Source organism: Cyprinodon variegatus, unplaced genomic scaffold (genome assembly GCF_000732505.1).
Source record: "Cyprinodon variegatus isolate N-32 unplaced genomic scaffold, C_variegatus-1.0 Scaffold827, whole genome shotgun sequence".
In the NCBI taxonomy this organism is placed as follows: Eukaryota; Metazoa; Chordata; class Actinopteri; order Cyprinodontiformes; family Cyprinodontidae; genus Cyprinodon; species Cyprinodon variegatus.
This window is the reverse complement of record NW_015151280.1, coordinates 93046-104992: the sequence shown is the minus strand read 5'-3', so window position 1 is coordinate 104992 and position 11947 is coordinate 93046. Positions and strand designations below refer to the sequence as shown.

The window sequence follows — 11947 nt, the reverse complement described above, 5'->3', positions numbered from 1 at the left end:
GGATGCTCTCTGAAATCAAATTTTGAATTTTCTTTTGGAAATCAAGGTCCCTGAATCTGGAGGAGAGGACAGACAGAGAACCCACAATGCTTGAGATCAAGTGTAAAGTTTTCAATCAGTGATGTTTGAGATGCCGTGTCATCTGCACGGGTTTAGAGCACTGCATGCTTCCTGCTGCTCACCAACTTTATTGAGATGCAGATTTCATTTTCCAACATTGCTTGGAACACAGTACTCAAGCTACCAGTACCTGGTTTAAGACCTATGGCATCAGTGTTCTTAATTAACCAGCAAACTAACACATAGGCTCTGTCTGAATGTCCGCCCTAACCCCTAATTCCCCAAACACTATATGAACTTTATAGTTGCCGCTCTATACAGTGATCACCGCCCCCCGATGTGCAATCTTTGTCATTTGTCACTGCTGTCACAAGCCCTATGATGCTTTGCAGGGAGAGCTCTTGAAAAGCAATCTGGGATACATCTGCTCGTCTAGTGAATATGAATGATCACTACTTTTCAAGGAGCATTGTGGGAAATTTGAATCCACTACTTTTTTATCCATTAGATGTTCGAATGCTCATCTAAAATGGCATAACCACTATATAGTTCCCTAAATAGTGATTAGGGCCGACATTCGGACACAGCAGAAATGTTGTGATGAGGAACCTGTAATACACCACAGCAGGCTCTGCAGAAGGGCTGAATGGCTGATCGACTCCATGCCACGCCGCATCGCTGCAGTAATCCAGACTAAAGGAACTCTGAGGACTCAGTGCTGTACATGCTCATACTTTTAATTTGGCCAAATTTTTCAATTCCTAAGTAGGCCTAGTATTCTAATTTTCCAAGATGCTGAATTTAGGGTGTTCTTAGTGGTTGATTTTCTCCAACAAATTCTCTTCAAAATTAACACACTCGAAATAGATCAGTGCGTAATGAATGAGTGTAGTATACAAGTTTCACTTTCAGAATGATATTACTGAAATAATCTTTTTCACGATATACTAATCAAGCATTGCTGTATAGTAATGACGTAAAAATTCTTCACTACTGTACTTAAGTATGTTTTGAAGTACTTTATACTACATTTTACATATACATTTTTTTTGAGAACTTTCACTTTTACTTCACTACATTTATGAACTTAATTGCAAACTTTTACTCCGATAAATTTTCAATGTTTGGTTTAGTTACTAAGTAAAAAAACGAGTGAGAGAACCTCCTGACTACAAAGTCGGGTCTTGTTCATCAACACCAATAGGATACACCTGTTTTGCAAAGCCAGTCTAAATTTATTCTACACTTGGTTTTGTATATTATTTTAAGTGAATTTAACCTTCAAAGTTTACCAAAATGTAAAAAAATGTCATTCAAACTGCACTACTTTTTACTTATACCTTTCACTAGATCACTTGAGGACATCTATTTTTACAGTAAGTCTTATACTTAAGTACAAGCCATTTCAGATACTTTAAGACTTTAACTCAAGTAACATTTCAGGCAGTGACTTGGACTTTTACCGAAGTCATATTTTGGAGAGGTACTTATACTTTTACTTGACTCCGAGATTTCAGTACTTTATACAACACTGTAATTAAGTAACCAGCACCTATAGCTGCAAATGCAACACTGCACAATACTCAAAGGAGGAAAAACTCAAACTTTACTTGACAATATGATGCTTTTGTGTTGATTAGATCCTTTTCTGATGTTCAATTTAGGATCAAAGCAGAATAAATCTTTTAGTATTCACTGCCTTATTTTAATGTCATAATGAGGCTTAAATGACAGATTTTGGGACCTTTATTTTGAAAGCAACTAGAGCTGAGATTAATCAGTTTGATCAACTAATCAAAGTTTTTGTTTATGAAGATTGACATTTTGGAAAAATTTAGATTTTTTTCCAAGGCTTCGATATCTTAATGGCAGAAGTTTATCACTTTTTGTTCATAGATGGGTACTCCAGGCTTAAAAACTAACCCACCGCGGGATACTAGAAGCTGCTAAGTTATATTTTCACTGTTGTGAAAGATTCTTTTTCTTTACAGAATTTTAACAGCTTAAATTTCATTTCTCCTTAAGTAAAGTCACCTCCCTGAGTGTCATGGTTCTTCCCATTTGGGACTCGTTTTCTGTTATTAGCTATTCGGTTTTGTTCTTTGGTTTATTTTCCATTATATTCAAGCAGTCTTTAGTTACTCTCTGTTGCCCCTTGTGCTTGTTTTCTTTACCCTTGCTTCCTTCTAGTTAGTTCCACTCATGCCTGTTCTATATTCAGCTCATTAGCCCACCCTTCGTTCTGTTCCCTTTAAATACTTCACCTCTGCAGTTACTCATCTCTGGCTGTCCACATGAGTTTTCCCCTTAAATTTCTTGGTTCTTGGCACTTGTTTTTTGGATTTTGCCTCAGTTTACTGATTAAATCTTCAAGACTCACCTTTGCCTCCTGATGTCTGCATTCGGGTCCTCGGGTAACCTCACAACCCCTTGTCCACACTGAATGATTGAAATAACAGCCATTTCTTAAAGCACTACAGTCATGGCCAAAAGTATTGAGAGTATGTGTGTATGTCAGATGTTGTCATCACATACAGAAATACAATTGCAATCATATTATGAGTAACAAAAGCTTTTAATGACAGAATGAGTTAATGCAGCAAGTCAATATTTGCAGTGTTGACCCCTCTTCTTCAGGACCTCTGCAGTTCTCCCTGGCATGCTCTCAATCAACTTCTGGACCAAATCGCGACTGATAGCAGTCCATTCTTGCACAATCAATGCTTCCATTTTGTCAGAATTCCTAGGTTTTCGTTTGTCCACCGTCTCTTGATGATTGAACACAAGTTTTCAATGGGATTAAGATCAGGGGAGTTTCCAGGCCATGGACCCAAAATCTCTATGTTTTGTTCCCTGAGCCAGTTAGATATCACCTTTGCTTTATGGCAAGGTGCTCCATCATGCTGGAAAAGGCATTGTTCATCAACAAACTGCTCTTGGACGGTTGGGAGAAGTTGCTCTCGGAGGACATTCTGGTACCATTCTTTATTCATGGCTGTGTTTTTAGCTAAGACTGTGAGAGAGCCGACTCCCTTGGCTGAGAAGCAACCCCACACATGAATGGTTTCAGGATGCTTTACAGTTGGCATGAGACAAGACTGGTGCCTTGTCTAAATGACTTTACCCCAGTCCTTTTGCAGTCCTTTTTACTGTACCTTTTGCAGAATATCAGTGTGTCCCTGATGTTTTTCCTGGAAAGAAGTGGCTTCTTTGCTGCACTCCTCGAGACCAGGCCATGCTCCAAGAGTCTCCACCTCACATTGCGTGCAGATGCACTCACACCTGCCTGCTGCCATTTCTGAGCAAGCTCTGCACTGCTGGTAGCCTGATTCCGCAGATGAAACACTTTTAAGAGACGGTCCTGGCGCTTGCTGGTCTTTCCTGGGCACCCTGGAGCCTTTTTGGCAACAATGGAACCTCTCTCCTTGAAGTTCTTGATGATGCGATAGATTGTTGACTGAGGTGCAATCTTTCTAGCTGCGATTCTCTTTCCTGTTAGGCCATTTTTGTGCAGTGCAATGATGACTGCACGTGTTTCTTTAGAGATAACCATGGTTCACAGAAGAGAAACAATGATGCCAGGCACCAGCCTCTTTTTAAAGTGTCCAGTGGTGTCATTCTTACTTAATCATGACAGATTGATCTCCAGCCCTGTCCTCATCACCACCCACACCTGTGTTAATGGAGCAATCACTGAAACGATGTTACCTGGTCCTTTTAAGGCTGGGCTGCAATGAGGTTCAAATGTGTTTTGGGGGATAAAGTTCATTTTCTAGTCAAATATTGACTTTGCAATTAATTGCCGTTACGCTGATCACTCTTTATAACATTCTGGAGTATATGCAAATTGCCTTTATAAAAACGAAGCAGTAAATAATATTTAAATAATTCTTTTGGCCATGACTGTATATTTGATTTGCATTTTTTTATTATGAAACATAAGAAAAAAAAATGGGAATAATTGGCTTTGGTAGGAAAAAAGAAGTGACATCTACCAGCCCTTAAAGCCACCTTTTCTCCAAATAATGAAAGATAAACAGCAATTAATAGGAGGGGCATTAATAGGAGTGATAAACACGTTACTGAGGGTGCACTGACTGATCGGCATGGCGATCTTATCTACCAGTGTAAAACTCTTAAACTTATCCCCTTAAATGTTCTATACTTTGTATTTATAAAAGTTATTTAAAAAGTTTTTATTGTTTAATGTTGTTTTGAGGATAAAAGTGAAATATTTCATGTGTCTGACGATCTTACAGTAAGTGCAAAGCATGTCAGGCTTTTTAAACATCAGTAAATAGTCAGAAATCATTGCACTCTTAAATAATTAAACATACATTTGGAACAGATCCATTTAAACAAACTTTATTTGTTTTTATTTCCATTAGATCCAAAACTCCACTGAAGTCTTAATTTTCAAGATCTAAACTCCGGACTTCATGAAACAGGAAGCCCTTAAAAAGGTCAAAGTCTAACTGGTCCATATATTTACAGTACAGCTTCATATTCAAATGACAGCCGGGCGTGAATCCTTGCAGGAGAAGATTCAGAGTCTTTCCGTAGGCATGAATGATCATCGCTAAACAGAAGGCCCTATTTCACCACAGTGACAACATGCTTCTCCTTCTCAGACACCAGAGGGACGCTTCCTGGTTTGCTGTGCTTCCGGACGTTCATCTCCCTGAAAAACAACAACAGAGACATCATGAATAACTCAAAGTGTAGTTGAGAACAATCAGGACGGGACAGAGAGAGGAGGGAGGGGGGGGAAGCAGAGCAAACAAAGAGGAGGACGGAGGAACAGATTGACTGTATGACTCTAGAGCTAACAGTTATATCACACCCTTTCTGAAACTAATGCATAAAGCGAAGATTTGAAAATCACTGGCATCGCTGCGGCTGATGATTCACTGGAGGGCAGGGCAGAAGCGGGAAAATCAATCCACCATCCGAGCTGTAAATGAGTATGTAATGCCTGTTGTGGCTACGTCATAGTGCTCCGTCCCATCTGTGAAATTTTCCATTAAGCCGGTGAAACTGCGTAGGTCACACCTTTCCCTGGCACGAGCCCAAACACCCGCCTCCCTTAAAGGAACGCAGAGGGGATTCCCATGATTTCTGCCACGCTGTTACAGAGTGAGAGGAACCGGATACGCACTTTCGACGGCGAGCCTCCTTCATGATCCTCAGCTCGTTCCTCTGGTGGTAGATGTTCTTGGGTAGATGTCTGTGGCGGGCGATGCGCTTGATCTGCGGGTGGTGCTGGAACTTCTCCTTCAGCTTCTGGCTGTAGTTAATGGCTGCTTTCTCTCTGGGGGCCAGCTGCATCAAACCAGAGAGAGAACAACAATCTGCATCAGCAGCCTTTTAAGTACAATTGTTTCCTTAGAAATTACTGAAATTCTCAGCGCCTTTTTTAAAAATCCGGTGAGATTAAATTAAAACTTTAATTTGATCAAGAAGTGACACTGACATGTGGCTGATTTCCTGACTTGAATCTTGCAGATACTTGGACGGTCATCACCAGGAAACCAGCAGAAAGAGGGTATCATAGCTTCAATACCAATAAATATTTGTCGATATATTAGGGCTGAAACGATTTATAGGATTAATCGATTATTGAAATAATCATCAACTAATTCAGTAATCGATAACTGGAGTATAGAGACTCTAAAACATGCCTTTAGCCGACAGAGTAACCCACTTAGAGTAGTAATTATACCAAAACAGTTTAAAAACATATTTAAAATGTATCATTTAAGATAAAAAAAAATTAAAAAAATAACTTTTTGTCCGTCAAAATGCCTAATCAGGAACTCTTCATCTGGTTTAATCTGTAAAAGATCTAATTAAGGGAGCTTTAGCTGTCTGAATATTAATGGATTAATAGCAAAAACAATTTGCAGATGTGAAGTTTAGGGGAAACTGACTCTTGCGAAAGAATGTTCAAATTTATTTAACGTCGTTAGACGGGGAGATAGAGCTCCGACTGGGGCAAAGCTCAGTACATACATTTATACAGCAACTCCCAATACACACACTCTCCCTTGGAACTATCCCACCACTAAATAAAGAACTTTCTCACACGCGAACATTTGGAGGCAAAATAACTTGAGTTAATCATGGGTCACTCTGTTAGGTTAATATGTCTTTCACTGGTCTGATGGATCTCCTCAAAAAAACGGTCCTCCCCTTCATGCGATTACCCTTATCCCATCAACGTTACCATAAATTTGACGGACAGATGACCGTTGATATACGATTGGCTGAATTTAGGTGTTCAGGCTGACATATAACTAACTGGCCTACATAAGATAATGAAGAAATAGAAATTTTCTACATTTTGGGACAATATCGTCTGATAAAGATTGCATTTATATTCATGTTTAAGCCAGAATTGTTTCACATTTAGGCTGCTTAGTGGTGCAGTGGGTAGCACAGGTTTGATTCCCAGCCTGGGGTCTTTTTGCATGGAGTTTGCATGTTTTCCCTGTGCATGTGTGGGTTCTCTCCGGGTACTCCGGCTTCCTCCCTCTGTCTAAAAGCATAAATGTTAGGTTAATTGGTTTCCCTAAATTCTCCTTAGTGAGTCATACTGAAAAAGTTTTTAAAAAAACAATCCACTGGACTTTGTTTCTAAGGCTTGAAGATTTTAAGACATGATTGGAAACAAAGTCCAGAGAATTGTTTTTTAAACTTTTTCAGTATGACTATCACCTGAAGGACTGAGAATCTTCACCAGCTCCTTAGTGAGTGTGTGCATGAATGGTTGTACGTCCTGTTTGTCTCTGTGTTGCCCTGCGATAGACTGGCGACCTGTCCAGGGTGTACGCTGCCTCTCGCCTGTAGACAGCTGGAGATAGGCACCAGCACCCCTTGCGACCCCGTTTGGGATAAAGCGTGTCAGAAAATAGATGGATGGATTTGACATTTAAATATTATTTCCCTACGACTATCTTATATTAAATAATATTTAATATTATTAAAGTAAAATAAATGATACTTTTTTGGTTGCAACAATAATGGTACAACTTTGACTCCATACTAAATCTGCAGTTAGAAAGAAGTTGGAAATTGGTACTTTATGCTAAATAAAATCAATTTACATGCAAAAGTTACAGCCAGAGTTCAACTCAGCAGGTATTTTTTTTATCATAAATACTGATACTAATAATTTTAGCTCAAAACATATGCATTTAAAAACAAACCAATGCCTGATAAAAAAAAAGCAAAACCACCAGCTCAACAACATCCCTACCTCTGCTTGGCTCATAAAAGCCACCATCTGGCCCGACGTTTCTCCTCAGAGGCTTTTATTCTAATTAAAAGCAATGATTTGTCTCAGATTCAATTTGTGGGGAAAGAGTTGATAGATGCTGATCCTGTTGTACTAAACTAATCCCCCTGAACACAAAGATTATGAGACTCCTAAACACTATCAGAGGTCTGAAAAATTTGATTAGCAGAAAATGATGATCAAGGCCCCAATGATCCAAACCAGAAGCTGATCGAAGACTAATTAGGATCAGAGCAACTCTTTAGCTGCCTGCGCAGGAGAAAAGTTACCCACAACCACTGAACAGTTCAGTCATGGCTCATGGTTTGGGCTGTTAAATCTCATTTTCAAATTTCACATTGCTGTTTTATCATTAACAGATGGAGCCAAAATCTTTCGCAAAGTGTTCAGGAAGTCCAAGCCCATTTCTCAATATGTGCACTTGTGCGTTCTCGTGTACTCGTGAAACGTCATCATCCTCAGCCCTAGTACTGTTCCAATTCACAAGAACAGAAGACCGAGAACGGACAAAGTCCCCGGATGTTGTTCTCGCCCCTCCCTCTTTACCCAGCATGCATCAGAGCAGACTTGTCCTTTCTTGAGATTGACAGCTGTCCCATCATGCACTGCAGCAGCAGCAGCTTTCAATGGAGCGCTCACAGAGCTCAGAGTATTAAGTTAAAACTTCTCTTTTCTGTTGCTGTTGAATAAAAGTACATTTAAAGATTATTTGAGGCGAGAACATTATACTTTTAAGTGTCACTATATGGCCCTTTTACCGATTTAATGCGTAGTTTCCTAAGTTGAGATCACCGCAGCAACCAGCAGACCTCCGAGTCCAACAGCAGCCAGGTCTAATCCCATCCCGTCTGCAGCAGCCCTCTCTCTGCATAACCGTGCGTGAAGGACCGCTGGCTCTGATGGCAAGTTTTTTGTTTTATTTAGCAAAATGTTTATTTGATTTGTGCTTGTCTGACTTTGTTAATTATTATTCGCCCAATAAATGAAGAAAGTAAGAATTTATTATCTAGAGACTATTAATAACAGGAGGTGAAATGCAGCTCCAGACGAGCTGAGCGTGTGGTGATGTCATCATCAGCTTCTTTTCCAATTGATCCATATTTATGCTGCGTGCTCCCGTTTTCCAAGAGTCCAGACTTCCCTGCGTTCTTCTCAAAAACATACTTGGCGAGGACATGAGTCCATTCTCGCGTTCTTGTGAATTGTGAAACGGCAAAAAGAGGTTCCAGGTGCTCTTTGTTCCTCTATTCAAACAGAACTGTTACCACCAGAGCAGAGCTTGCTCAGCATTGGCAGTAGGTCATCAGCTCTGTGAATGTGTTCTACATAATCTGTGGGAAAACAGCCGATTTCCTCTCTGCTCTCTTTGCTCTGAATGGAAAACTGGGCTTAGAAAAGTAGGGAGAGACTAACGCCAGCTTTCACTGCTGCCCTGGGACAGTAACCCCAAAATCCCACATCCTCCGTGACCGCCCCTCTATGGTTCCCCCCCCATCTTGCTTTGCTCCAACTTCCTTGGAGCTCAAGGAGAGCATGCACAATATTACCGTTATTAAACTCGTAGGAGCAAAACTTGCGGATATGAACGCTTTATTTAATACGAGATATAAAAAATATCTCCATTAGCATCCAGCAGATGTGCAATTTCTGCCCAAATATTTTCTTTTAGGTGTAGATTTTTGTAAAAAGGATAATTAGGATCATACAAAATTGGTTTGCATGAACTATGATTGTTCTTTACTTCCACCTCAGCATCTCTTCATCCAGGCCTGCGAAAAGAAGTTTGTTTTGAAGTAGATCTGACAATTTTTTTTTTGAAGAAAGCAAATAAATTGGTCTTAAGAGTCCCTAAATATTAGGGGTGAGTATTGGCATGGGTGTTGCTATACGACAGAGGTCACCAACCTTTTTACAGCTGAGGGCTAATTCAGGGGCACTGAGTCACAGGAAGGGCTACCAATACTGACCTATGAATGGCAAGGGTCAACGTTCACCTAAACTTTATACATCATAAACATATCTTTATTGTTTCTTTAAATTTATAATTTTCTTTTAGACACTATCATTTTGAAATCTCTATAAATGCTTAAATGCCATATATGATTAAATGATGAAATGTTCTATAACCCAATTAAAAAAAGAAGAGCAACAGAATACAGTGAAATTTCAAACATAGTTCACTGTTGAGTTGTTCTATTTTCAGAAGACTCTAAGGGCACCCCTTGTGGTCCTTGAGGGCCCCTTGGTGCCCGCGGGCACCATGTTGGTGACCCCTGCTAGACGATATGGGTCAAGATACAGAATAAAATGGAAAAGAAAATGCCTTTATTGTCCCACAATGGGGAGATTCTGGTGTTTACAACAGCAAAAAGATTATAGAAAAAAAGGTCACAAATGTGGACCTTAGAAAAATGTATAAGAATAACATTGGGCTACCATTTAGCTGCCGTTTGACTGGGAGGCGCCATTTTGAATGGCTGCTACTGTAGCAGAAAATTTGCAAAATTGACCACACTGGTCTTTAGTTTTCCTTCATTACAAAGAGTATGCTGCATCGCCACTAGTTAGCTTCATACATGAACCAGCTTCACAGCAATACGGACAAAAACCTGCAGCGTTGTTCTCAAAATATTTCACATTAAAAGTCGCTTAAACTTGGATTATGCTTAGAATAAGTGGACATTGCTTTAGCATTTTTTTATTCATTCTGAAGGCGTGGAGGCTTTTATTTTGCTGTGGCGGGACCCCGTAATCAATTACATGTAGCCTAAATCCTGAAGTTATACCAAAAAAATAAAAATAATAATAATAAAAAACAGGATTGTTTCTTTGGACGGTGACTCCTTTACTGTACAGGAGTCACCGTCCTGTGCGGCATGGAGACTTCCTGCATCACTGAAAACATGATGGACCTGTCTACATTTAGCAGCTTTTAGCCTTTAACAAAAAAATATAATAAAGGGTTTTCACATTACTTGAAATAAACAGACAAATTAAAGATACATATTTGGCCTTAAAGCTGTAGCCTCAGTCCGAACAGTCTGTTGGTCCAGAATGATCCCTTCAGGCACCAGCAAAGCTTTGATTCAGCATCTCCGCATCTCTTGATAATTAAAGACCCCCTCCTCTCTGTATAACTTCCCTGTTAATGTTTCATTATGTTCAGAGTGGCCTCTGTTTAAGTGATTGGCCGATTTCAAAGTGCTGATAGGAGCAGCACTTGTCTGATCTATTTAAGTGCAAGGCCTGTGAATAACTCTTCCTTTGCACAGGGAAGGTAAAACAAGAGCCAAAAGCAGCCCATTTCCACTACTGCGCTGCATTAAGAGAATAATCTGATTAGGAGTAAAAGATGCTGCTGGAGATGGCCCACACATCATCTTAGTAATTCAGCTGTAAGCTGGAATTTGAGGCAATAGAAAAGCCCAACAAGGCCCATGTTACCGCTTAGAATAAAATATCACAGTAAAGTAATAGTTTATGTTAATGTAAGCAGGAAAAGAAAAGCTACTAAATGTTTCTGAATTGTTGTCCTGAGTTCTTTTCAACAGGAGCCATCGTGCCAACTGGAATATTGCACTTATAGAGAGTGATTATAGCCTAAGTCAGCATCCATCAGTGTGTTTGGCAACAGCGGCGCAGTAGATCCAGGCAGAGCCGTCCCCTGTTACAGCACAGAGGTGGGCGGCGAGCCAAGGCGGGGCAGAAGAATGCAGCCAATTCATAAAACCAAATCAAGTCATAAACCGGAGGGAGATACAAGATATCTGACATCTGGGTGGGGGGGACGCAGCTGCTGATCAGCATGTAGACACCACCATTAGTAATGACCCTCACAGCCTGCCAACAGGAAATGGAGAGAAAATAAAAAATAAAAAGGCACTCACCATTCCCAGTTTCTCAGCTGCGTTAGCCTTCCACAGTCGGATATTCATTTCATCCGACCCGCTCAGGATGTACCGGTTGTCTGCCGACCACTTGACGCAGATGACATGCTGCATGCGTTTGGTGTGGTACACTTCTCTGTAAATTCATAGCACACCAATAAATCCTCTAAAGCTTCAAAACAGACACGTTTTAAAGCAGAACAGAGTTCGGTTTTGATTTAATCTGTTGAGGATAAACTGTTCATCACTGACCTGCTGTGTCCTGCGTCTTTAGGGAAGATGCGAATGGTCTTGTCGAAGCTAGCAGAAACAAACTCCTGTCCGGTTGGAGCGTAGTCCACGTCCAGCACGGCGGAGACGTGGTCCATGTGCACTTTGAAGGGCTTCTCCAGGTACCTCATGTCATATGTGTAAAGGCTGGGAAATACAAAATAAGCAGAGCTTTAGGAATGACGCTTCAATAGGAAGACAGATGTATAGGCTACCAAAATAATCTAACAATAAAAAAAGAAACAGCAAGAAATTTGAATCCTTTTAACTAGTTAGCCAGACTGCATTAAAAGCAGTTTTTTTAAATAAATTATTAACAACATTTAAGCTGCTTCATATCAAATACAATTCAACTAAAATATGAACAAAGCTAAAATACCCTCACACATAAAACAGTCTGTACACTTCAAAAAAGGAAAATCTATACAAGTGT

General features: G+C 40.0%; 1 protein-coding gene across 1 annotated transcript in view; it reads right to left on the bottom strand.

Moving 5' to 3' along the window:
• Window positions 1-4407: 4407 nt before the first annotated feature.
• The window catches only part of dcaf13 (DDB1 and CUL4 associated factor 13), a 14431-nt gene continuing 6891 nt past the window's right edge, over window positions 4408-11947 (bottom strand). Inside the window, exons 8-11 of the mRNA XM_015396874.1 lie at window positions 11497-11661; window positions 11245-11380; window positions 5219-5382; window positions 4408-4741 (exon numbers count right to left, since the gene is read on the bottom strand). Coding sequence (XP_015252360.1) covers window positions 4654-4741; window positions 5219-5382; window positions 11245-11380; window positions 11497-11661 — 553 coding nt within the window. The 3' untranslated portion in view covers window positions 4408-4653. The remainder of the gene's footprint in view (window positions 4742-5218; window positions 5383-11244; window positions 11381-11496; window positions 11662-11947) is intronic.